The sequence below is a fragment of the Drosophila sechellia genome, chromosome 2R, assembly GCF_004382195.2.
Source record: "Drosophila sechellia strain sech25 chromosome 2R, ASM438219v1, whole genome shotgun sequence".
Lineage (NCBI taxonomy): Eukaryota > Metazoa > Arthropoda > Insecta > Diptera > Drosophilidae > Drosophila > Drosophila sechellia.
This window is the reverse complement of record NC_045950.1, coordinates 10,871,248-10,898,575: the sequence shown is the minus strand read 5'-3', so window position 1 is coordinate 10,898,575 and position 27,328 is coordinate 10,871,248. Positions and strand designations below refer to the sequence as shown.

The 27,328-nt window shown below is 43.8% G+C and overlaps 1 protein-coding gene across 8 annotated transcripts; it reads left to right on the top strand.

Annotated features, from left to right (window-relative positions):
* The first annotated feature begins 1,279 nt into the window (after window positions 1-1,279).
* Window positions 1,280-27,325, top strand: LOC6609207 (transcription factor collier). Of its 8 annotated transcripts, none has more exons than XM_002033862.2 (11): window positions 1,280-1,676; window positions 6,171-6,388; window positions 6,457-6,512; window positions 12,475-12,548; window positions 14,105-14,173; window positions 23,628-23,709; window positions 23,775-23,955; window positions 24,141-24,422; window positions 24,491-24,638; window positions 24,703-24,992; window positions 25,968-27,325. In XM_002033862.2, the coding sequence occupies exons 1-11, from the start codon at window positions 1,492-1,494 to the stop codon at window positions 26,054-26,056; spliced, it is 1,674 nt and encodes a 557-aa protein (XP_002033898.1). In that variant the 5' UTR covers window positions 1,280-1,491; the 3' UTR covers window positions 26,057-27,325. The 8 variants fall into 8 exon arrangements, with proteins under 8 accessions (XP_002033898.1, XP_032571436.1, XP_032571435.1 ...); XM_032715545.1 differs by lacking the exon at window positions 25,968-27,325 and adding an exon at window positions 25,316-25,534 and having other exon boundaries at window positions 24,700-24,992; XM_032715544.1 differs by having other exon boundaries at window positions 1,418-1,676; window positions 23,775-23,892; window positions 24,494-24,638; window positions 24,700-24,992.
* The last annotated feature ends 3 nt before the right edge of the window (window positions 27,326-27,328 follow it).

Here is a 27,328-nt window from a genome sequence, read left to right as displayed (position 1 = left end):
AATTTCTTGGTTGTAAATATTTTATTTTTTATTTAAAAAGACACAAAAGAAATCAACATTAACACTTAAAATTAAATAACAAAATATAAATTTAATTATACAAGTAAAATTAAACCAAAATTATATACTAAAATGAATGAGGAACTTATGGCTGCAGTTTCTCCATTTTCACGACTGAATATTTTTTGACATCCAAATGTGCAGTTCCACTATTTCTCCGCCGTTCCGCGTAGCTAGGCGCTGCTTGGTTTTTGAACTGCTTTGCCGACAGCTAAAGAGAATTGCCGCTCTCTCTTGAAGTCGCACGCCCAATTGGCCAATCAGGTTTGAGCACCGCACACAATGGCATTTGCCTTTTGGTCTCCCCAGAGATTTTGTTTTTGGTTTTGGGTTTTAGTTACCGTTTCGGTTGTTTGTATTGTTTTTCGGTGCCCTGTGTTTGCTGCCTTTGGCTTTGTCTTTGCAGGCGTTGACACTTTGGTTTCCCAACAGAGCTGAACCGAAGGTGCCTGGGAATAGAGAATAAAGCCAAGCTGAAATGCAGAACCGAAATCCCAAAACCGAGATCCTAGACACACGCCCCCTGCGATTGGGGACGTCGTTGCGCTGGTTCCATTCGCACCGTTCCTAGGGGGCTGCTCTCACTCGCTCCCGCTCGCTCCCATTAGGATGGCATAGGATGGTGGTGGGTTCTTTTTTCTGCTGACAGCTTTGCGTCTCTCCACGGGATTGGCCATTGGACTGCCGCCAACCCCCACCCCCTCCGGCACGCTCTCTCCGCTCTCCCAGTGGCGCAGACTCGTTTCGTTTCCATTTTCGAAACGCTCGTTGGCCTGCCGTGTTACCCTGCTTCTACTGCAACTGCTTCTTCAGCTACGGCCGCCTTTGTGGCTCTGCTGCGTCGCTGCCGCTGTTGCTGCTGCTGCTGCGCCGTCGCCGCCGCTTCTTTTCGACTGCTGCAGCAGCATCGCTTGGCAAGGATTCAGTTGGGGTTTAACAGCCACTCGGGACGGTAGCGCGCGCCGCTCAAACTTGTTGCGAGACCAATTTTCCGAAAATCCCAAATTCTCTACGGTGCATTGGCCAGTTCACCCAAAAACACCCACACACACACACTGTCTCACTTTCGTTTCGCGATTGATTGCCAGCTCTCCGGAGACCAAGAACCAAAATAATAGAAAAGGGAACCCAATACCAATAACACGCCGCAAACCGATCGAGTTATAAATACAATACGCAAATTAAAAACTAAACAAACAGTAAAACGCCTAGCAAAGAGCCTTCAAAACGGCAGCCACAATTTCCAGCGCAGGATTAGGAGGAGACGTCGCCGCGTACGCTGATCTCCACCAGCACTCGCATTCGCACCATCCGAATCCGCATCCACATCCGCATCCCCATCCGTTCGCCACCGACGGCTTCAAGCTGCGTTCCGAAGAGCCGGTGCCGGGCTTCAGCTCGGCCTCCCCCTGGCCCACCCTGGAGCTGGGCATGGAGTGGGGCCGGAAGCTGTACCCCAGTGCCGTTTCCGGTCCGCGATCCGCCGGCGGCCTGATGTTCGGCCTGCCGCCCACCGCCGCTGTGGACATGAACCAGCCGCGCGGACCGATGACCTCGCTGAAGGAGGAGCCGCTGGGCAGCCGGTGGGCCATGCAGCCAGTCGTTGACCAGAGCAAGTAAGTAGCGGGATTGGGTTGAATTGTGAACCGAAAATGCCCCAACAAAGTGATCTTCCCAGTGCTGAAAGCAAAACCCTTGGACATATCTACAAAAACTGACCCATAGAAAAAAAGTTATCTTCCATGTGTTAACGTGTTCAATCTAATCTGAATGATCTGCGGAATAATATAAACGATTAGTGTATTAAGTTAAATCTGAACTAAGAGTAAATTTCATAGCTTATTCTTGGTGGATAGTAGTGATACAGAATCCGCATAATTTAAATATAAAATCATCTACAAATGTAAATAAATTAGAAGTTTTCAAGAAATTCAGATTTTAATTGTTTCCTATTTGCTTATAAATTATGCAGGTTTATTTTTATCCACAACTTTTTTTAATTTAACATTGCCTTTTTTGCAAGACTATAGTATCTCTCTGCCAAAAGTACTTCCCCACTTGCAATGTTTTTAATAAATAAACAAGGATCAATAACTAACGCATCAATAACAAACTAATGCACGTTCATAATTCCATTCAGAAACATAAGCTTGCTACTAGATAGTAAAGATCATGAAATAAGCAGCCACAAAGCCTGTAAGAAATGTCGCTTATAATATGGCGCCCAACATGGGGCCCATCAGCATTCATTGTTGACATGTAACAAGGTTGGCTTAACGGGAAACCCCCTTAATCTCTGCTAATCTCTCCCCAAATCTCCAATCTCCAAGAGAAAACGCGCCAAAGTGCCCGCAACAATGTTTCAGCAACACACGCACGCAGAGCCCAAACAAAAAGAAGTCTCCAAAAAGGGAAGACTGTGAAAGAAAAAAAAGTGCGTTTGTTTACTTTTGGCCAAAGCCGGCATCCCGTGTGTCCAAGTCCAACAATATATGGAGGCCCCTGGGGGAGCGATTCCGAAACGTAGTAAGTCAGTCAGTCAGCCGGGGAAGTGGGCGACTTTTTATGGCCGCCACCCACCCTGTGGGCCATAAGATGAACCCCAAAACAAAGTCCGTCCATTCAGATCCCAGACTCACTCGAAATTCTCACTCAAAATGTTTGGGCGCACGCACTTTTTTGGGATGATACTAAATGGGGGGGAGAGAGGTTGCTTTGAGCCGAAAAGGGATGTTATTTGGACTTTGACTTTCACTTTCGCCTCATCCAAATGAAGCGACTCCCAAGAAGTCACTCCACTCTCCGCTCAAGGACCAAAAGGGACCCCCAAAAGAGGGTTGCTCGGGAAAAGCTTTTATTTTTCTTGGCCCTTGTTTGTTTAGTTGCGTTTGAGATGTTTCTGGCGTGAGATGTTCGCGCCGAGAAGAAGTGCGCGAGTTGCCCAAACGGAAAGCGAGAGCGAAATGACAGCGGGATTTGTTCATTCAGCGGCGGCAAATCAGCACTCCCACCCACACGGACACCACCCACATCACCATCTTGATAATCACATCCAGAGGCAGGACAATCCCAATCAGAACCATAATCACAATCAGACATTAGACAATAAGACAATGCGCTGTGATACGAGGTAAACAACTGATGGTATTATAATCGAGTGTAAAATCTAGTCAGAAGTTGAAGTTTTTATAGGAAGTATAGAAATTCTATGAGTACCAAATTTTTGTGCAATTTATGTGCTAAAAAATTAAGATTTGTTTGCTTTTAAGAGCAAAGTGTGCTACTATCAGTTGAAAAATTTAAGTACGTTAATGGTAATCAAAAGTTAATGACAAAGCAAATATATTCGAACCACTTAGTATATTGAAAATATAGATTGTTTGTCATTAGAGCTGCTATATTCAGTCTATACAAATCACAGAAATATTTTTTTTCAATCAACCGAGTGCTTATTAAAGTTTAGATATTTTTGACACTTCTCTTTTTACTTAAAAAGTACTGTTCTCGAAAGATTGGTATGCCTGTTATTGCCAAACCAATATTTAAAATGATTAGTTAATTAATTTTTTCAAATAAGATACCATACTTTATTAACAATTTATAAATATAACAATTAGCAAATTTTGCAAACACAATATAACTATTTTAGACACTTTCCTCCCAATTCATTCCACTCACCACCAAGAAAAACGTAAATTTTTGTGATTTGAATTTTGGATTTATTACTATTTTGTACGCAACTTTTGCGACAAATAAATCTCCTCGATTCCGATAATTGTTCAATATGTTTGTGGCAACCCATTTATTTAAACACTTATCAGACCATCTAACTGGAACAGCAGAAACAATGTTGTACTATAAACAAAGTGCATAAACCACACACAATGGTGTGTTGTACTTCTTGTCGCCGCTCGTAAATCAGAGGAATATTCGAAAATTTATTTCAACAAAGATTGTCCAGGGAGAAGAAATAGAAGCAGCTACAGCTCCAACTCTAGATTGCAACAAATGGCCGTAAAGTGTCCTTTAACAATGAGGATATTTTGTGCCACCAATAAAGTCGCCTTTTTTAAAGGGCTCGCATGTGTCGAAAGCGGATTTTCACGTGCCTGGCCAGAAATGGACTAAACGTGACCACGAATAGAGCCCAGTGCTCCACCTCTCTGCTATTTTTCCGGCCACCTGGGCATCGATTTGCGACAATTAAATGTTGGCATAATAAAATCAACAGCAAAACGGCCACAAAAATGTTCTATATCTCGTTTTTTTAGCTGCTCTTCTCCGTTGCAAATTGGCGGCAAGTGCAAACAAAGTGAGCTGGCAAACTGCCGCAGAACGATTTTCCACAATTTCCAGCCAGTCGAGTTGAAAAGTCAACAGAAAACAAAAATTCGAACAAAAAAAATCGGAAAAAATGGAAAAAAGAAAGCGAACTTAGGCGGTAGAGGGGGTGTTGGCACAAGTTTTTTATTTGCCAGGATGTACTCGGTATTATTTTGCTGCTCACTTTTCGAACACTCGACTCCACTCCATGGCCATAACAATAACCTTTCACCAGAATGTAACATGTCTGGCATTCATTCGTATGTCGTACACTGGCACCACCTTTCCATCGCTTTTCCGCCCACAAAGGTGACTACTGCCGGTGAAAATCGCATTGAACTTCCGCTTTTCCGCCCCCCCGTCATCAACAAAATGCTGGGCTGCCTCTTAATTTGATATCATCCTGTGGGTGAATCAACTTTAGCACCGCAAAATGTGTTTGTTTCCTTCGCAAAATTCGTATTCAGATTCACTTGAAGTCCGCAAAGGGCATTATCCGCATGCATTTCATGTTATTTTAAGCTCTCACTTCTCATAAACATTCTCGTCATTTAAGGTCCTTAGAATTGTTGGCATTGAGTTGGGTAGCATAAAAAATGTTGCAATATTGTAGAAGCTTCCTTCAAAAAGAAATTTAAGTTTTGTTAATAGTTTGCTGTTAATATATTAAAAATACAAACATATAGGTATTTTAAATTTTAAAACCTTAATAGCTTAGATATATAACCAACTTTATCTTTTGCTAAGTTCAATCAAAGCTCCTTCCATGACTCGCTAAATCGTATCGCTCATCAACCGCTGAAAGGCAATCAGAACTGATGAAAAGTTGAAAGGCAAATCCGAGTACCTACCGATAAAATTGTCCACCAAATCCACTGGGTATCCATACGAGCACTTATTTAATAACTAGGACGCAATTCGATTGCACTTTCGATTGGAGCGGCGGGGTGAAGCGGAATGGTGACCCTATCATTAGCTGATGGCTGGGCAGAGTGCTCCGAGTGCGACATTATCCTTTGGCAAATGTGTATATAATTGCAGGACCCCCGAGTCAGTTGGCCAGCCAGGACATGCGGCTCCTTGACATTGCCTGCTGCGCAAACAGGAGCAGCACATAAATAGTGCAGCAAATAACGCAAATACAAAAAATCTGATAAAATCAGCATTTTCTAAATTAAATTGTTCGTTATGCATACAGCGTAGAGAGAAACAAGAAACAAGACCCTACCTTAGTTCCTTTTCCAGCCCGACATTGTCCGGTAATTGTTCGCTGACAGGAGGATTGTTGATAATGGAAGGGGAGCAGGGACACGAGGTCCTGACATTTAGCATATGGACATATGGGGGGGTGGGGCAAGGACAAGCCTTTACGCCGTCTGCGGCTCAGTGTCCACGTGTCCTGCCAGCGATAATTGCCCACTGTCTGCTTGGCCCACATACAGCCAATGTACATGCATATAAAATATTTCAAGTGTAGAAGGAAAGGGGCGTTCGGCGGACAACAAGGACTGTCATACATCAGGATTATTGTGTCACGTTGATGTTGCTTATGCGCTTTTAATGATAGTTGTCTGAGCTGTGAGAGCTGCTGCCCGAATGTCATTCTCTAGTCTAATTGAGTTGCCCCTAATTCTGGCTACTACTAAACTAGACTCTCGCTGCCAATTAGAGGCTCTTTAGGCCTGCTCTATATTTACCCAGCTAATGGCATAATTACAGTCTCCTCTCGCACGTAATACTAATTTCACTAATTCCCACCATTTATTTCCTTTTTGGATCCATTGCAGTTTGGGCATCGGGCGCGCCCACTTTGAGAAGCAGCCGCCCAGCAATTTGCGCAAGTCGAACTTCTTTCACTTCGTGATCGCCTTATATGATCGGGCTGGACAACCCATCGAAATCGAGCGCACGGCCTTCATTGGATTCATCGAGAAGGACTCGGAATCGGATGCCACCAAGACGAACAATGGCATTCAGTACCGACTGCAGTTACTCTACGCAAATGGTGAGTGCGAAGTAATGCTAATAAAGATGGAACCCTATATAATCATATGCTTTATATTCCGTTTCTAGGAGCTCGCCAGGAGCAGGACATTTTCGTGCGTCTCATCGATTCGGTGACCAAGCAGGTGCGTTCAAAAATATTTCACTCTAAGGTATTCCAAGTAGTTATAGATGAAAATTATAAATAATCTATATTAATTACAACTCAAGTTTTAATCCTTTACACATCCTGAAAGAAGAGTTGCCCAAACATCTAATTTGCATAAGTTGAGTAATTTCCTGCAAAGAAAACTCGAAACAACTTCAAAACCACTTAAAAATATTTCGAAAATTTGCAATTCATCTTGCGATTGCCACTTACATAAATTAAGAACTTCCTGATTGCCACGCTGCTCACTGCAAATTAAGGCCAAAGTTAACCAGGCTATGAAAAACCAATTCCTTCCACTTGGCTGCTTCCGTGCACTTTTCCTTTTCCCGGACACGATGTTTGTTTTGCTGATTCGAGCATAAGTTGCATTCGAAATTGATTGTCATGGCTAATTAAGTGTGTCCTGGTGTGTCCTTTGGCCAATAAATTGAGCCGTCAAACGAGCAGCTCGTTCGGTCAGGACTTTTCCAACTTTTCCGCGTGGAGAAAAAGGGGTGTGACCGGGGCAAATCGAGAGAATCACACGGGGATCGAACATTGTTAATGCGCTTTGTTGTGGGTGCGTGCAGGTCCTGGGGCATTATACTGGTCCTTATAGTCCTGCTGCACCATATGTCCGCTTTTGTGGGCCTAATGCCCTGCGAGTCCTGTTTCTTGCCTCTCCTTTTTCGGCCTTTTCAAGGGCAATTAATTTCTCGAGTGACAAATTTTTATAGACATTGGCCGGCTCCTTTCGCCGTCTCTTACCCATTAACCCCCCCGCCGGATTGCCGGACTTTCTCGATTTCTCGATTTCTCTCTGTTTTTGTGGGCGTTCCCTGCCCATTTAGCCCGTTCGCATCAGAAAACGAGCGCGCAATAAATTTGTCCACAAATTATCGACAGCATGCGACATCTCGCCCCCTTTCTTTGACTTTATGGTGACAAATCCATTTGTGCGAATGCAATTTAATCGCAAAATTATTTGAGCAGCCACCAATTGAATTTTGCTAAAAATATCACCCACGAAAAAAGGCCGAAAAAGAAAAGTTCTCTCTCTCTGTGAAGTTTTGTTTAATTTTTTCGGCATTGCTGATAAGAAGATTTTTTATGGGCATTGTTTTAGGCAATTAAAGCTTATCGACAAATTGAATAGCGCCATCGACAGTTACTTTAATATAGCAAATGAGTAATTACAAGCGGCTTAATGGGACTTCAAGGAAACATATGAATTCCCGTGCCGAATGCGACAGATTCCAAATTGAATAGCGCCATCGACAGTTACTTTAATATAGCAAATGAGTAATTACAAGCGGCTTAATGGGACTTCAAGGAAACAAATGAATTCCCGTGCCGAATGCGACAGATTCCCAAATGGCTACTCATTGGCTCTACTCATTCATGTTTCAATTTCACAATAATCGAAATAAGATTCGGGAAGTAAAACTTATAAGTGTGGATGATACATATATTTTCTAGGAATAACTATTACATCCCAGTTAGTTCCTTCCTCGAATTTCCCTAAATTGCCCATTTCCGCTTGACTTGTGGCGTATTTTTGATAGACCTACCCCTAAACCTGGGAAAAATCACATTTTGTACACATTGGAAAAGTGTCGCAAGCTGGGAAAAGAACAATCATTTGATCGGATTAGGTGGGTTCGGCTGCCTCTTTACAGACCCTTTTGTTTTCGACTGGGTGTTTTTGAATTTTACATTTCGTTTGTCGCGTGTCGCTTTTCTTTATCGGATTGCGTAACAGGTAAGGCGGGGATAAGCGAGTGTTATCTTCAGCAAGTGGGATTGTAGCTCGAAACTCGAAACTGGGAACTGTGGCGGGCCGAATGCGATTAAGCCGGAATTGTCTCAATCGCAAATGGCAGGAAGGCAGGACAATTGTCAACTGCCATCCATCCACGTGGCAGGACCAAAAAATAAAAACACAAAAAACGAGCAGCAGCAACGCACAACCCTTGCAACCCCTTTCCTTTGGGCAAATGCAGCAGCAAATCATGGTCATAATCATAATTACATTCGATCAGATAACGGACAAAAACAGTTCGAACGGGAGGCGTCGCAATTGCAATTTGAGCTAACGATGGCACCACGGAAAATCGCCTCATTTCGGCGATCATATTTCATTTTCATCAGCGGATGGTGGATAAAATGGTGCTATAAGGGTCCGGCATAAAACAATAGCCAAATCCTTTTGCCCGGTTTTTGTGTTTTGCCAAAATTGCGCTTATCGCGATTAAAACGCACAAACGCACGCACAAAAGCGCATCGAAATTCTAAACCGAAAAGAGATGGATATATGTAGGTAGCGTACGAGGGGCGGAGAGAGAGACGGCAGATAACTGGCGATTAATGCACTCCGATAACTGAGTTATAGTGGTTGAAAGGAGCCCAAAAATCCAGGCGAACTACTAATGACAAGGATACGCCAACCGGTTACCCGATTTACTCAACCGCTAACGTTTAAAGCAAAAATCTGGAAAAGCAGCATCATACCCTATAGCCATTGCACTCGCACACACATGCTGTTGTCTGCGAGTGTTAATTAAGTGATAAAATTAATTTGTATGTCAACACTTAAAACGCCAAAAGAGAGAGAATCATTTTCGATTATTAACAAATTGTACGGGCACAGCTCGTTAAATGGCAAATGGTTATTGTTGTTGTCGCTGGCGCCGCCGGCCACTCAATAAATTCAACAGATTGCGTGAAATCTCCACATTTGCATGTGCGCCATTCTCCGTCCGTCCCGCTCGCACGCGCCCTATTTATGGCCCACCCCACGCTAGCTCTCCCTTTCGCACGCAATGCGATTAAAAATGCTTTTATTTCACGGCAAGTGCATTTCTGCGGTCGAAAGAAATGGCATAAAGAGTGAGAGAGAGAGAGAGTGAGAAGACAGGCGGAAAAATGATATCGTCCTCATTATGCGAAATGTGTAATGCATGCGGCGGACTCCCCTTTGAAATTCTTCTGGCTCCCTTGGGGGAACTTCGGTTTTATAAAGGTGTGCCAAATGCACTGCGTTATGTGGGTGAAAGCAATCTTAACTTTAAATAAATGGGAAACGTAGGTTACATACTTTCGATTCTTAAAATTAAAATTATTTAAATCAGTAATTAATGGATAAATGTTTAGATTAAAAAAAAAATATATTGGTATATTGAAAGGTTATAATATAATTTTTTATCATAATTAGAAACCATCAATAATTCATGAGTGCCAAAAAAAGGTATACACAGCTCTGCATTTCATAAAGTGCATATTTCAATATGCTCGTTTATGTAATTTTTCAAGAAGCTGGCATTACATTGTTAACCCGTGTCCCTAAAAATATGCAAATATCCTGCGAAGGGCAGGCAAAAAAGGTCTTTCACCCATTTCCCTCGACAAAGTGCACGAATCGCGAACTGAGGATGCACGAGTCCTTGCAGCGGTAACCTTTATTTCGGTGTCCTTTCTTCTTGGTGGGCAATTTATGCGTTGGCCCGATAAATGTAGCTTTAATAAATTAAGAGCTACCCTCTATGGGTTTTTTATTCGCTTTTTATTTTGTTTTTTATTGTGTGCCCTTTCACAAACATTTTTTGCAGTCGCTCCTTTGTCCGCGATAATTTATCTTGTTTGGCGAGATTTTTATTTGGCACGTTAAATATGCAGCATGTGCAACATGCAGCATGCAGCATTCAAGTGCGTGAATAATGCAGCGAGCGTCGATTCATTTTATTCCAAAAGCGATAATAACAATTTGCAAAAATGCTGGAAAAAATAGCTCGGAGTTTGATGGAAAATCGTTTAAAATTTAAAAGCTTCCTCGGCTCATCCTGTTTGCATCCCCCGCTCCCCGTCCACCATACGGGCCCCGTGTGGAGTCCTTTTTCTGCCTGTCCTGTCATCACTTCATCACTCGCTTTTTTGCACATTTTTTCTTGCTGTTTTGTTGTCCTGCCGCTGACTCCTGTTCTTTGTCCTGTTGATAAATCGTAGTTTAAACGCTTTTACTCCAGTTTTAGTGGCTTTCGTTTAGTTTCCCGTTTTTTTTATTAGATGAGCCATTTAGCCTCGGATTTCCGAAAAAACACGGAGTACGAGGTACAAACTAATTGTTTGTTTCTGCATCCCACCGCAAGGATGATGGATGATTCCAGGATTCTAGCTTGTGTCTCTTTTTGGCAAGTTGGTTTTTTTCCTATGCTGGAGAACTTAGTTTTGGCTAGTTCTATGGACCAGTTGGATTTATTAAGCATTGATTATGAATTCCTATCGGTTATTATCTTGGCATCGCAATATCTCCTTATCTAAATCCAACTAAATCTGAAGGACATTCCCTTTCGCCTTCCGATGTCCTAAATAAACAGGTGACAATTACAAGTTGTCGCATAAAAAATCCGAGCAAAACTTGATGTCCTGTGCGGGAAAACATTGAAAGTCCATTAGCCCGGACTGGGATAAAAAGTCTATGCCATCCTAGTCCGGCCTATAATTAGCTGCACTCCGTCCGGAAAAGTTCGAGCCGTAATGCTGGATATCCCGCAGATATTGGACATTGAGCTGGGCCATCGAGGGCTGCCTGATCCTTTACAGGTTTCACCATGGGCCGGGGGAATTATTAACCTGACAAACGGGATAATAAGGGATGATCATAATTTTACATGTGCCCAGGCTAATGCCAAAAACAGCAGGGGGGCGGCCCTATATCTATTTATTCATATACAGGGTGGGATTCTGGAGGACTACTGCTGAATCTGCTGCTGCTGGTTGCATTAAAATTAATTTCTGATTATCTATCTGGTTGGGCACAGCTTCTGTCCACGGGCTCATCATCATTCGAGGATACAGTTTCGCTGCCGAAAGTGGAAACAAATGCACATATGCCAGTGACGTCAGAGGAAGCACTCGTCCTTGACGGCAAGTGGCAGGATTCCTCCTGCCAGCGCTCTGTTCTCTTTTTGTTTTTACTTTTTGGTGGATGAACAACACACACGGCTCAGGTTTTTGGCTTCCTCACTCGGTTATTGTTATTACTTTTGCGTGTATCTGCGTCAGTTGATGAATGATCCTCTCCCACCCTGCGCAGGACATCCTCGTCCTTCACCCCTCGCATATGCCGTGTTTTTGCCAACTAATTCGCTGGATGAGTGTTGGATTACGGTCAGCGGGCGGGGGGCGGTAGAAGGACACCCGCTTTAATCATTTTTAAATTAGAGAACTATGCGCCTTTTTGTCTGCCAACCGCCCCTCCACCTCATCCCCTTGTTTATCTATTTTGCTGTTGGAACTTCAAGAGCGTCCTGCGGAAATTGCAGCAGATTGTCGAACGCTGCACTTGCGGTTCCTGTTCCTTCCACATGGCACGATTCCTGGCCCACAAACACCACCCCCTCGTAAGCACGCCTCGCTGCCACCACAGAAGTAAGGAAACAACAAACAAATAGACAGTCGCTTCGAGTGGCGTTTTCATTGGACAAACAAACACACAAATACTAGAACGCCCCTTCGATGCCCCTGCCCCTTCCCCTGCCCCTCGCATATTATGTTCATGCAGAGGTAAAAATTGTGGACATTGTCAATATTTGCATTGTGTCCCATATGTCGATTTGCTGGTCTCTAAGTTTTCGGGTCTCTGTAATTAGCATTTATGTGTGTTTGTCTTAGCCCAAAACGATTGCGGATAGGGGTCAAATTTGTAGAGGGGTCGGGTGTCGATGGCAGTGGGTTAATAACGGGGTCACGTGGGGTTTACACACGGTTGCTGGTGGCATGTAGCAAAATCCATGAGATTGTAATATTTCTCGCTTGGTCAAAACAATTATCTTTACCTGTGTTGTTTTGCCTTTAATCGATAGAAGAAAGTATTTCAGAGATTAGTATCTCTTATTATTATTATATAGTAAAAACCATAACCTTTATAATCTATAACACATTATCATTTCCAATTGCAGGCCATCATATATGAGGGTCAGGACAAGAATCCCGAGATGTGTCGAGTGCTCCTAACGCACGAGGTGATGTGCAGGTGAGTGCTTATCTAGCAGTGATCTAATATCCTTTGGCATCGCAATCCACACCTTTTCGTTGCCGATTTGCGAATCAAAATCTCAAGTCTCGCGGGCATTCGGAAAGCGAGTCCCTGGAGCTTCTTAAACTTGCCTTCTGTTTCCCAAAAGGGATGCTTGCCCACAGCCACTCAAATTATAGAGACCTGAGCTCTCATTTGTTTTGTCCGCATTTTTTCCGTGATTTTTCCTGGGTTTTCCTTACGATTTTCTTACGCTTTCCCCACCTTCCCAAAGCTTCCAGGGACTGCTTTAATTTTGTTGATTTTTAAGCTCCGTCCGGCGGGGCGGCAGAGTGTCCTTCGTTTTATTTTCACGCTCAAACGCACGCGAGCTGAAACGTATAAATGGTAGACTACCGCGCCGCCTCATCGCCACCCACAAACACCCAACACCACCCCCATCACACACCCCCCCTTCGGCTGCTGTTCACCCTTCTAGCAGCTTTCTGACAGTTGAAGGTTGCGTAGAAAATAAAAACGGCAGAGCACAGGCAAAAAAAAACTCGCTGAGAGAAAGCCAAACAACAAAAAAATTACACAGCCTTAGCCGGCGAAACCCCAGCCACCACCCTTTACCACCCCCCTCTGAACCTCCACCACTGCCCCCTTGTTGCTGTTGTTGTTGCTGGGCCGGCCATCTTTTATTATTTCGGATTGGCACCCAGTTTTTATGTTTGCGTAGCATTATCAAAAACAAGGGGACAACGCGCACACACACCATCAAGAACGCACACACACACACACGGGGGTTGCAGACTCCCCCATTAGAAAGAGAGGGGTGGAGAGCGCGGGCAGAGAGATAGAGATAGAGGTAGTGGCAGTGGCAGGACAACGAGGACGTCTTCTTTATCGTTTTGGCTTTGCGCCCATTTCAGTCATCCATGTTTATGTTATATATGCCCAGCGAAGACCCAAAAGCCAAAAGCCGGGTCCAAGCCAAAAATACCACCACCAGATGACCCTCAACCACCACCCGTTTCGCCCACGCAACACGCCACCCACCACCCCCAGCCCCCCTTTTATACTGCGATGAGTTCTTTTTTTTTTTTTTGGTTTTCTACATCTAGCCCAGGGGCTGTGCAGTCGAAAATTACGCAGCCATTGAACTCGATATAGATATATGAGTGCGTATATAGATGCAGATAAGGGATAAGTGCAGAGCAATGACAAATGTCTGAACCCCAAAAAATTGTCACATTTCAAACATACTTTGCAACACTAGACCAAGTCTTTAAAGTTCAATGGAATTGGGTTATGCTGAAGGTGATGGATTATAGGGGGTATCTTAGATAATTTAAGTAAAGTGAAGTCCATTAATATTAAAAATGTTATAGAGATGATATAGTTTAATGATCTATCAGTTTAGAAAAGAAAGATTTGCTAGATTTATAATATTTACAAGTATTTCCTGACTATGGAATTAGTTAGTACTTAAACATATTTTCCAGTTAATCAGCTCACTTAAACTAAACTTAAAATTGAACTTTATCCAAAACTGTTGTTTTATTTTTCAGCCGCTGCTGTGATAAGAAGAGCTGTGGTAACCGCAACGAGACGCCATCGGACCCCGTCATTATTGATCGGTAAGTAGTCATAGTTCATTCTCCTCGTGCAGAAGCACAGCCACGACCACAACCACATCCATGTCCGTACCACGTCCTGTCCAGGACCTCGTCCTGTTGCTCCGCCACACAAAAGATGACATTTTAAGCTGCTTTTCATCATCGTCGCTGGCTTTTTATTTTGTCAGCCTGTTCTGCGGCTTGTGTATGCGTATCGTTGATTTATTGGCATTATTATCAACTGCAATATAAAACACGATGCGGCAGACGACATGCAAAGAGCAAGCGGGCTTACAACCCATTATTCGATGAGGGGAGCTGAAATGAAACAGAAGCTGCAACTGGGTGGCAAACTGAGTCCGCCGAGAGAGACAAACGAAAATTCATCAGAATGGCAGTGGCAAATTCTATTTTCATAAATTGTAAATTGAGATGCGCAGTTCGCGGCAATCCGACACTGCAAAGCTACTTTCCAGCCGGGGGAATCCCCCAACCGATGCCAACCGTCGAGCGTCGCGTGTCAGGCGAATTATGTTAATTGTGTGCACATCCTTGTGGCCGCCACGCCCCCCTCCTTCGCTGCCTGGCGTGTGCCCGCCCTAATTGGCTTCGGAAATATTATTTGAGTGCAGGCAATTTCAGAAAACCAAAAATGCTAAACAAATTGGGATGAAGAAGGAAGAAGCGGTTAGCAAAGGCGGATATATGTATTAGGAAGGATTTCCAACCTTGAAAATATTAAAATCCTTTTAATTAGAGTGCCAGTCAATGCAGAGCAATCTGCTGACTTCCTCTAGCTCTATACTCCACCCAACTCCATTAACTCAAGCATCTTAGCCAAACCATTCTTGGCCAACTAGCACTGCCATTCCCGCCGAACTCATTGAGTTGTTAAGCAATTTTGTAGTCCCTAGGCCCCATTAAATTGAGGCACACCTTATGCAGATGATAATCAGTGCCCTGTGTGATTCCCCGTAAAACGACATCCACGGACCTCCGGCGAAGGGTGTGCCCAAGTATTTGCCTATGTGGACTCCATATCCATCTCCCATCTTCATTCTGAGCTTCCAGATGCAATTGCCATTTGTAGGACTGCCCACAATGGTGGGTTTTCTGCGAACCGAGATCTCTGCCCTCCGCTTAATGATTCTATTATTATAGTGGGCTGCCAAAGTGTCTGCGACCGGTTGCTGCCCCGCACTGACAATCAGCCCATAATTGGTGTCATAATTAAATTTAATTGATTGCCTCCGCCGGCTACCCCACCTGAGTTTGCAAATTAGGAAATGGACGGGCCAAAAACCGAAGCTGAAGTGGCAAAAACCAACCAAGCAAACAAAATAAAACCCAGCCAGTTCTTGCCACACAGTAAAGAGCTGGCTGAAAAACACGATCTCGGCAAGATCACAGATCGCCCGCTGCACATTTATGATCTTGTTAAAATTGCTCGGCGTTCTGCTGCTCCAGAATGTCATCCGTTGGAATAACAGTTACACTTGGCCGATCTCCAGCTGGTGGTATTACATGGCAGCATTCCCATCGCTTTTTCTGGCCCACGTGCCCGGGTGCGACACTTTGCGCTTGATATTTACGATTATTAATTCATTTCTCCTCTATTTATTTGCCTTGTTAGCCGCGATGGTGAGCATCCAGCTCACACATTGGCTAATCCTGCCTAGAGATGGTAGCGTGAAGAACCTAACATAGAAACTATGCACACAAGTTAAATATATCTGATATAAAAGTTTTAGTTCCATGAATGTTCTCCTTTGAAACAAAAGCATTCGTTGGTCTCGTACCCATTTGGACAATATTTCTATTGAGCTATCGTGACACGCTCACACCTGTGATCCCCGCCAGCTTCCCGTCCACATGTCGCATTTGTCAGGCGGGCTGTAACTTTTGTCGGCATTGCATTCCGTTCCTGCGGCTCGGACGCATATCAATCACCAGTTGAAAACACTACGACCAGTTACCAGCTACCAGCTACCATTTACCAGCAAAGCAGCACCCATCTCCAATCAGCTTAAAAGGCGGCATGGATCAGTCGGTGGCCACCAGAGCCAGCCCATCCAGCCAGCCCATCCAGCCAGCCCGCTCATTGATATGCCAGTAGATCATGCCGCCGGCGGGAAGACAAAGACCCCGGGATAATCTATCTGTTCGCCACTAAATTTTGCCTCTGCCCGTGGCAGCGATGGAGTTGGATGTGGAGAAGCGGGAGTAGGAGGAGGAGGCTGTGGGTCCCCAGCTAAAGCGCTAACTTGCCCGGGGGTCCAGCGCATTTTGCCACTCAAGCCAGCTAATGCCCCTCCACCGATCCAATCCGACTCGATCCAGGCGAAACTTTGTCAGCGGCGCGCAACAATTGGAACTGATTGAAAATTCCAAATCGGGGGATCCAGGGGGATACCGCCGACTTGCATTTCCAAGTGGCTGACGAAAGCCAAAAACTGATACGATATGACAACAGCAACAGCACAACAACACCAGTTTGGGCCCAGAGCAAGCAGCTACCAACTACCACCAGGTATCTTTCTCTCTCTCTGTCTCTCTTTTGGCCACATACTGACGTTCGGACGTGTGCCGTGAGAGCTACTCAGCAGAGTGGCCACTATCCACTGTCCACTGGTCACTAGCCACATTCGCCGGCGATCTGCACATGTTTTATTGATGAATTTCTGTTATTCATGCAACCGATCTGCAGTTGGCCACAAGAGGAGGCTTTGGAGATGCCGAAATTGTGCACACAATAAGCTGGGGCACAGTGGGTCATGGGATAGGGAAAACGGATGAAAAGCAGATATGGTTTTAAGTGGCTCCTCTTTGATCAAGGATGATATTCCTATCATTATACAATGTGATTAGTGTGCTTGCTTACCCCAATATCCTGAATAAACCTTTTGTTTTATTAGTGACCTATTTTTGAACTCGAAATTAGATATCCTTGCACCACAGTGGAATAGATCGGTGCGGGATTTGCACTTACCTGGTGCAGGTGATGAGGGCTTAGTCGCAGTCGCGGTTGCAATCGTGCTCTCTCTTTCTCGACTCCTTTTTTATTTATGATTTGCGAGGACACTGGACACTGGACGAGGGACATGGGACATGGGACAGTGGACACTCGCATTGTCTCCGGATCCGACTGCCACGCATTTTGTCTCTGCCCTTTTCCCAGTTTGTTGGCAAGCACTTCGTGTGTGTTCCATAATTAAGTGAATTTTAAGCTCACTTCTTTGGCGGTGGTCGTTGTGGTTGCTGTTGTTGTTCCTGTGATGTCCTTGTTGTATTTTTTTCTCGAGGTATTTGTGTTGTTGGTTCTGCGACATGTTCCAGCTTTTTGTCACACATTTTCACCGATCTCGAGTGGTTTTTTATTTGGCTCATTTCGCGTATTTCCCTCTGTGCTCCATTTGCTGGCTATCATTTCCTGATCCACATCTGGCGTATGCGTAATGACTTGAATTACACTGACAGCCATGCAATTGGCATCGTTATCGGTGGTGGTCATTAAAATCGTTATCGCGTGACAAGCGAAGAGCGTTCGACTTTTTAATTTGGGTAAATGGTGGGGCAATCAAAAAATTGACTACACCACCACTCGAACACCGAAAGCGTTGTAACCAGAAAAAACGAACAAACCAACACATTGAGTGTGGGTGGGTAAAGCTCTTAGGCGAACAATCGGAAATTTGCCACTCTTGCATTTATCTACGTCATTGGCGTTTTCTTCGCTTTATTTCAATTTTCTATATTTGCCAGCGTTTTGTCCACCGCAGCGACAAATAAACTAAGTGCCAACTCCTGGCCAACTACCCTCCAAAAGGCCCGCCCCCTTTTCGCTGGCAACAAATAGAATTGACATTTTGTGGTGTCCAATATGCAAAAACGTAGGGAGAAGAGTTTAACAGACGAGGCAAGAAACAGGGTGCTCTCAATATCTCAGTAAAACTTCAAAAATATTAAATTCATAAGGTCTCTTATAAGTTCATGATATTAAAACAAATATTTAAATGATTGTCAATGATAATATATTAAATATCTAGATACATACTTAATATAAACCAACATAAAATGAAAGCCTTAAACCAGTTTTCATAAGAGTCCCATTTTCATACCCCAAACTGTGCTGCGTGAGGTGAGCCAATGTTTTGGGCCATTCATTGCATGCCTTGATAATCGCACTCGCGCTAAAAACGATGACAAAACTGCTGCTAGTTGTTGGCTACAGTTTTTAATTTTCTAAATGCATTCCAGCCACCTGGACGGGCTGGTTGTCGTGGTTGTCCTGCCGCCCGAGGAGATGGTTATTCGGAGGGAAAACGAGAAGCGAGTCCTGGCTGCCAGTTGGCCTGCTCAAATATTCAAAGCGAGGCAAACACAAAATGTGAAAAAAGAGACGATTTTGACGGCATTTGCGGTCAGCAATCGACAGTACGCCCATGAAATATTGGGCAGACATTCCGCGCAGACAGACGTAGTGTGAGGAACCATAACAGTTAATTATCGATAAAGATATGAGGAGCAACGCATATTTGTGGCTTTTTATTGCACACACACTTCTCCCCCCAAATAAATAGAACAAAAAACATGAAAGACCCACTCGTTTGGGGTATTATTTTCATAGTCTCTGAAGATTATCTTTGAAGTGGAAACAATTGAGTTTGAGTTCGAATTTGAGGTGTGCGAACTGCACTTGATTTGCACCTCGTAAATCAATGGATTTGTAGATGTGGCAAGCGAATTGAATTTTTGCATTTCAAGGAACTCTAAGCACGCCGCATTTGCATATTTGTAGTAGACTGTCTATTGAAATTGAATTATTAATGCAAATTTCGAACGCTTTGCACTTCGCCTCACTTCAAATTGCCACTCGCATTTTTGGCAGGCTGAATTTAGGTTTGCCCCTGGGAAATGTAGTTTATTAAATCATAAATAGGTAAAATCAAACGCTAGCTTTGAACTACTAAAACATTTCTACAGCGTGATGAATATAATGATGTATAGACGTATTGCAGTATCCATAAGTTATTATAAGTTAAGATAATTGCGACACTTTCCTCACATCCTGATGACTTTGTTAACCCTTTAAATAGGCGGATCCATTCCCTGAGGTTAACCCAATGAATTAACCAAGCGAAGTCTAATGTGCATAATTGAAATGGTCCTCATGAGCACCGGCATTCGGATTAAAAATGCACAGATCCGAACTATATACACATTGTCTTTGTCTCGGCTCATCATCTTGGGATAAACTCATCTATTAGTTGGTGTTTGTCTGTGCGATTCTGTTAGCCATTTCCTCGGCCATTTACCCCTGTTGCATAATTAATGGCATTAAAAGCGTTAACTGACAGTCAACACACTCCGGCACACACATGCCAAAATAGTTGGCATAATTCGGGCATTTCAATGAGGTCGATAATTTGATGGTTCGGTGGAGAGCAAAGGGATAAGGTCATACACGTACACACGCATGTCGTCGTCTCCAGATACATTTGTATCTTTTTGTGGCCATTCTATCTGCGTCTGATGCCAGCTACTTTTATCGTTGTCTGATATCTAACCTCGCACTGTGTGCGTGTGTGTGTGTGTACAAAAATAATCAGTTTATAGATGAAGAAACCCAAGAACAACAAGCAACCAGCTCTCCCTCCCCAAAAAAAAGGAAAACAAGACCATTCAGAAGGTATTTCCCCGGTCCCAGCGGCATGACTTTCGGTCCCAAAGCAACCCCAAAAATATATATACATATATATCTGTTGTTATATGTATACAAAATAAACGCGATGTGAACTGAGCTCGGGCTCGCTTAAAAGCTCACTCAAATCCATAAGATGCACTCAAAGTATCTGGCACTCACTTTCGCTCTCTGTTTTTCCGCGGAGAGCGAGCCTCCTCACGCACCAAGTGAAAGTGTTTTCAACAAGTTCTCTTCCGGCAAAAAGGATAAGCGTATCCTGCAGACGGCACGCAGCCCGTAAAGTTCACCATCCCCCCGCACAAAAAAGTCTATTATAATACAAAGGAGCCCAGAAGATATAGAAGAAAAAGCCATGAACTTCAGAATGAAACTCGGTGGGGTGGGGAGGCGGAATGGAATGGTGGCGAGGAATCGCAGTCGAAATCCTTGGGCTGCTTGGCTTGATCCTGCCGGAGCGTGGAGCGTTAAGCCGAGAAGGAGCATAAATAAATAAAGCCCAAGCAACAATAGAAGCCCAAAATGGTGACTTCATCCTTGTCGACGGCCATGTTTTCGTGACGCTCTCGCTTTTTGTATTGTGTACATTTTTCGGTGGAGAAAATGCCAAAAGGCATAGAAATGGCGCGAAAGTAAGTTTTCGCATTATTTTTCGGCCTCCTACTCCGCTGTCATTGCCCCATAGTCATTGGGTTTATGCGACAATAAAGTTGAACATTTTTGAATATTATCGTTAGTGAAAAATTAGAGACAAGTTGCCTCCCCCCGGGGCAGTTGCCCCACCACCACCATGCTCACCACCTCACCTGAGATCCTTTTGCTTTGGCGTGCGCCAAAAACGCTCTCGGCTCCTCACGACCGCTGTTCACGCCATGACCAGATAATATCGGCGGGAAAACTGGGTGGTTGGCTTGGTTGGGATGCGGAAGGAGCCTCCTGGCAAAGCGATTTATTTCCTTTTGAAATTCATCATTAAATTTGTGTGCTGTTTGGCGATGCAAAGATAATGCCACAATTTGTTGTTCGCACTCTTGTTGCTTCGCAAATTTACAGTTAATCGCCGGGTATCCTTGCAAGCCGTAAACAGGACAAAACTTTTGCTTTTCGATAAAGATACTGGAAATTTATTTCAATTTTCTGTGCCGCAGATGGGCAGGATAAGGTCGAAGGCTTAAGCTTAGAGTTAGAATTTAGTAGGAGCACTAAATATTAGGTTATAAATATCGAACTTATTAACAATATTATACTATCAGCTTAAAAGTTAATATTTATATTTAAGTACCACCCTTAAATTCCACTTTGTGCTAGATAGAGTTTTAAGTACTCTATATTTTAGTATCTTCTGTTCAATGGCACTTTCAGCCAATCGGGCAGAAACATTTAAGGACATTCCGAGCAGCTAAAAAACAAAATCTCCGTCCAATCGAAGAGAACCGCCGCCAAGTCGCCATCCCCTCGCCCAAATATGAATGACCAATTATGCACTTCGTTGGTGCTACGTGACCGAGCTGCCAATTTGGGCCCATCGAAAATCCCAAACGGAGGTGTCCCGATGTCATGTGCGAACATTTGATGATGCGTAGCTTTTCATTAAATGAAAATTTCGCGTTGCTGGCAAAACAAAAGGACAAAGAAGCGGCCAAAGGCGCTAACTTTGCTGGCAAATGGAAGGCCAAGATGGGAGACACTTTGATTTATTGACAGGACGCGAGTGGAATTTTTAATTGCCACCAAGTGGGTGGTGGTTGTCTATGGTTGGATGCTTTTACCGGGCAAAAATCCTTGAATTGGTCAGGACTTCTGTGTTCTCGGCTAGATTTCCCCAAATGCAATATCGTCGTCTTGAAGACATATGCAAATGGGGGGCACCGCGTGAATTTATGTGTCCTGTCAGGATATTTTGAAAACATTGTAATTCAAGCAAGTCGAGGGGCAGGATGCTTCCGAGAAAGTCAATTAGCTGCCCATAAAAATGCAGGCTGGCCCCGAAGTGATGATGGCTCTGGTGTCTCGGGGATGAAGTCATCGCCGGGCAAGTGAAATCATTATCCTGGAGGATCCCCGTCCTTAGCCACTCGATCCGTATTCAAATTTCAAACTGCAGTTGCATCTGTGAGTTTCCACGTTCGTTGCCGGCACCGTAATTCGATATTGTATCTGACAGATACACGGCTCTCAAATCTCGAGGGATGGCGCACTGTGGATTGCTTGTGTTAATGATGATGAGCCCGCTCCGATGCTCTTTTTTTTCCGTAATGGATAACATCCATCCACATCTCACATCTGTTTTTTCTTCGCAAAGTCCAGCAAGTTCACAGGAATTCTCGATAAGCACCACACTTGGCTTTTAATGCTGAGTATACAAGTAAAACAATACAAATTTAGTTTATTATGCCGAAGTTTCTATGCCCTTCTAGATTCGCAATTCTAGATTTTCATACATGAATTTTAAGAAAGCTTTGAACTTCAAGTTTTATCCCATTGTATATTACGTATGGTTACTATATCAAATAAGGCATCTATTCCATTTTGAGATCTTTAAAGAAGTTACTTTGTAATTGCGTTACTATAACTTTAAATCCCATTTTCAGGGTATAAGTTTAACGCATAAAGCTAAAGAATAATTTGTATACACTTTGTGATTTGGACTTATTGGATACTACTCACGGGTTTAGTTTTATCAGTCATCATAGAAAATATTGCTTTTAGTGGTTATCTCGAGTGCCAGTTTCTTATCGCCCGCGTAGAGATTTATATGCTTACGAAAAATTTCACTGGCAAAAAGCTATTTAGGCTGAAGTTTTTATAGGGAGACCGAATTATTAAAAAAAAAGAAACAAGTGTCGGAAGTATAAACAAATTTGCGACACTCCCATCGGACAAGGACATATGCAGATGCCACCCGCTGGCCAGAGATCAACCCTCCAGCTGCCTGCTAATTTGTTCAATTTGTCGAGTGGGAAACAACGGACAAAAAATATGATGAAAATTGCCGGCACAACGCCGCCGCTTTTCCGACTCCCCCCGCTGCTGATCGCAAAGGAAAATATTATTTCGGCAAATAAAAAGTGGACAGGGGATGCCAGATAGGGCGTATCATGTCGCCGGCGGATGCATAAAAGTATTTCAGCATTTAAATGCAACGCACACGGGTGTCAGTTTCCATTGGATGGGATTCGAGTTGGATTGGCTTTGGTTGGGCTGGGCTAACAGGCTCACATCCTAGCCGCAGGACATTCGCCGGCTGTCACCCCACTTATCGCAGGGGGCACTCACTACCGCCGCGGGCCAAACATCTGCCCAGAAAAGCCTGGGATAGCAGTGGCACAAGTGGCAGCAAAAAGGCGCAACCCGTCATTAGCGGCTCGTAAAGTCGCCTTCGAGGAGGCGAACATCGTAAAGACTCTTAATTGAAGCTGGCATAAATCCACAACTGATTGATAATTGCCAGCACAATGGGAAAAACGAGTCCGATGCCATTTATGGTCCAGCATTCTGCCCCTTACGAATCGAGAAGCTGCAGGAATGGTTATTGAGACCTTATAAGTGCTATCATACTTAACATATAAAATATTTAATCTTTGCTTTAAACAAGATATAGCAAAATGCTTTAATTTCTCTCGTTCCTAACTAAATATCTTAAAGAAGTCATCTTTTGTGAGGTTTTGAAACTCAGGCTTTAGAAATGTCATAAGAAATTCAGATTAATTGATTCCTTAAATATCCAAATAACTCTTTCATTCATCAATTAATCAAATCTTCCATTTATTACAGCTTCTTCCTGAAATTCTTCTTGAAGTGCAATCAAAACTGTCTGAAGAACGCTGGCAATCCGCGGGATATGCGCCGGTTTCAGGTGAGTGAACGCCTGTGATACTTCCGAAACGATACAGATATTAATTGAGAATCTCCTAATGCCAGGTGGTAATTTCTACGCAGGTGGCCGTGGATGGACCACTATTGGCCATCTCCGACAACATGTTCGTGCACAACAACTCGAAGCACGGACGGAGGGCCAAGCGGCTGGACACCACGGAAGGTACAGGCAACACATCCCTGTCCATTTCCGGTCACCCCCTAGCGCCCGACAGTACCTACGATGGTCCGTAGCAAAATTCCAATTATTCCGACCAATTTTTCGTTTTACGTAGATCCAAGAAATCCCCCACGATCCCCAAAGAATATTCCCAATTTTTTGTTTCTTTCCGTAGCAATTGGCAAATCTGAAGCATTGAAAACTGTTAGATATATTTAATTAACCCATTCATTTGTGGAATCCCTTTCCAGGTCTCTACCCACCGCTGCCAGTGGCTACGCCCTGCATCAAGGCGATCTCGCCCAGCGAAGGCTGGACAACTGGTGGCGCCACCGTGATCATAGTGGGCGACAACTTCTTCGATGGCCTGCAGGTTGTGTTCGGCACCATGCTGGTCTGGAGCGAGCTGATCACCTCGCATGCGATCCGGGTGCAGACCCCGCCGAGGCACATTCCCGGCGTGGTGGAGGTGACGCTATCCTACAAGAGCAAACAGTTCTGCAAGGGATCACCCGGTCGCTTCGTCTATGTCTGTAAGTGATTGCAGCTAAATGACTTCTCCACTGTACTTCATATCTAACCTTTTGATTAACGCTTTAAGCAGCTCTCAACGAACCCACAATCGACTACGGTTTCCAGCGCCTGCAGAAGCTCATTCCCCGGCATCCCGGCGATCCGGAGAAGCTCCAGAAGGAGATAATCCTCAAGAGGGCTGCCGATCTGGTCGAGGCGCTGTACTCCATGCCCAGGTAAGAGCATTGCTATTAGACCAGTTACGCGGCGGAAACTAATATCCAACCCGTGTTGCAGCAGATCTCCGGGCGGCTCGACGGGCTTCAATTCCTATGCCGGTCAACTGGCGGTCAGTGTCCAGGATGGCTCCGGCCAGTGGACCGAGGACGACTACCAGCGGGCGCAGTCGAGCAGCGTGAGTCCACGTGGTGGCTACTGCAGCAGCGCCTCCACGCCGCACAGCTCGGGAGGATCGTACGGTGCCACGGCGGCCAGTGCAGCGGTGGCGGCCACGGCCAATGGCTATGCACCTGCACCCAACATGGGCACACTCTCCTCGTCGCCCGGCAGCGTCTTCAACTCCACGTCAAGTAAGTTTCGCGATCCTTGGTGAACAATCCATGAAATGTCCCCCATTCATTCTTCTGACTAAGAGAGATATAGCCTTTGAAGATCTTATAGTCCCATCATTTATCTAACCCATGTCTCAGAATGCCCCGATTTCGGTTAGCATCTTAAGTTGATTTTAGCTTCTGTTTGTATAACTCTCACATGAATACCGCCCCCACATAAACTGAGAAACCTGTCTCGCCTCCACATCCCGAATCTTCCCCACTGCCCACCGCTTCCCGAACCCAAACAAAGTGAACAAAGTATGCTCAGCAAAGTGCATTTTCGCCATTAATTCCAACAGTGTCCGCCGTGTCGTCGACGTGGCACCAGGCGTTCGTGCAGCACCACCACGCGGCAACGGCCCACCCGCACCACCACTACCCACATCCCCACCAGCCGTGGCACAATCCGGCCGTGTCAGCAGCCACGGCGGCGGCCGTTTAAGCATTTCCCCCCCGGACTCCCAACGCCAGTCAGCTGGAGCTAAACGGAGGATGAGGATGAGGATGTGCCAGATGTACCAGGATGAGCCGGACTTTTGGGGCCGAGTAACGACATTTTGTTGAAATTAAATGCCACACGCCCAAATGCCAAACACCCACCCACCCACAAGTCCAAGCACCAGACACCATCTATCAATCCGAAACTGCAAGGACGCCCACAATTGGCCAATGGGTGTGTGTGTGTGTGAATGGTGGGTGTGTGGATGGGGCTGCTGAAGCAAATCTGAGCATTCAAAACACTTCTCCAACATCAACAAAACACCACAGACAACACACGATTAACGGTATTTATAATTTGCATTATCCTTTAGACACTAAATTTATTAAAAAAAAAATATAGTCCCCACTTTGGTAGATTTCTGTTGAATTCCCTATTTCTTCCCTATAACTGAAATATGCTCCCATAAAATAACTATTAATTATAAACTTTAAATGTTGCTCTTTTTGCAGGAGTCAGCAGCCTGAGCTTCAATCCCTTCGCCCTGCCCACCTGCAATACACAGGGCTATAGCACCCAACTGGTGACGTCAACCAAATAATATTACTACTAAATGAGGCTATTGGCAGGCCCCAAATCCACTCCCCCAATCCCAGAACGAGGAGTCGCAGATACCACGCCAATCACAAGAAGCTTGAAAGTGCAATAAACAAGAGAAAATGGTTCCAAAATTCAAAAATCTATTGATATAGTTGTACATTTTTTGATTGAATGCCGTTTTTAATTTATTTTGACTATGCCTCGGTAATAGATTTATAGACATACGCATAGAATACCATATCAAAGTAATGGAAAACATATGAGAAAGGGCAGGCATATCATGCAAGAACCCAGAAGTTAAGAACAGAACTAATTCTAAAATAGTTTACATAACACACATTTTGTAAATATTTATCCCAAAGTAAATAAAACGTAATTAATAATCGGAACTGTGAATAGAGGAAATTATACAAAATATATACCCATGATGAACAATTCTAATACGAATCAAGATATACCAAAACAGATACAATTTGAAAGAACTTTTGGACATAATTAACTAAATGCTTGTATACGATACTTTCTTGGATTAATATCGAAAAAAAATAAATAATGAAATAAAAGTCTTGGAAATACACTCTGCCAGTCGAGAGAACCGAAATCAAAATGTTATATACCTACATAGATAGATATACAAAAGCCAGATTTGCAGCATATCTACGCGTAATATTGCAACAAATTTATACCAAACTTTTGGCAAACATATCGTGCACTTAGTCCTAATATCCACCCTAACCGAACATATTTGTATAATGCCCATCATATCCACAATTCAAAATTCATTTTGAGCGAACCACTACCTATATCAACAACCAAATCATCAAATTAGACATACATTCGCTATTCAAGTCAGTGTTTGATAAACTACCGATCTGTTGACTAGAATCTAAGCCTAGCCTACACCGGGAAACGATATCTGGGGGTGCATATACTATATATATATATATATAGGCTTAAGTTTATTGTTTATTGCTCGATTTGTAGGAGTTTTACTGTAATTTGTATTCGTATTGTATGATAATGTACGCTTGCACTCCTAGATCTACAAAATATTGAAGAGAAAAACGAAATGGCTGGCTTCGCAATTGGGGAGCGGCCAACATAAGCATATCTATAAGAAACGCATAAACAGCAGAACTTAGCCGCAAAATCGATTTGTAAATTACAATACAATAATTTATAATAACAAGCTAGCAACGCTCTCTGTTTTGTACATCTTAACAAGTTATTTAAATAAAATTTATTTAAAATAAACGTAATACACCATGAATTC

Excerpts from the sequence above, each read along its gene's own strand:
- LOC6609207 (XM_032715545.1), top strand. The coding sequence starts at position 1,492 with ATGGAGTGGGGCCGGAAGCTGTACCCCAGTGCCGTTTCCGGTCCGCGA. Across the intron at positions 6,389-6,456 it reads GCAGTTACTCTACGCAAATG|GAGCTCGCCAGGAGCAGGAC; the intron begins GTGAGTGCGAAG and ends TTCCGTTTCTAG. Across the intron at positions 23,710-23,774 it reads GGGATATGCGCCGGTTTCAG|GTGGTAATTTCTACGCAGGT; the intron begins GTGAGTGAACGC and ends TCCTAATGCCAG.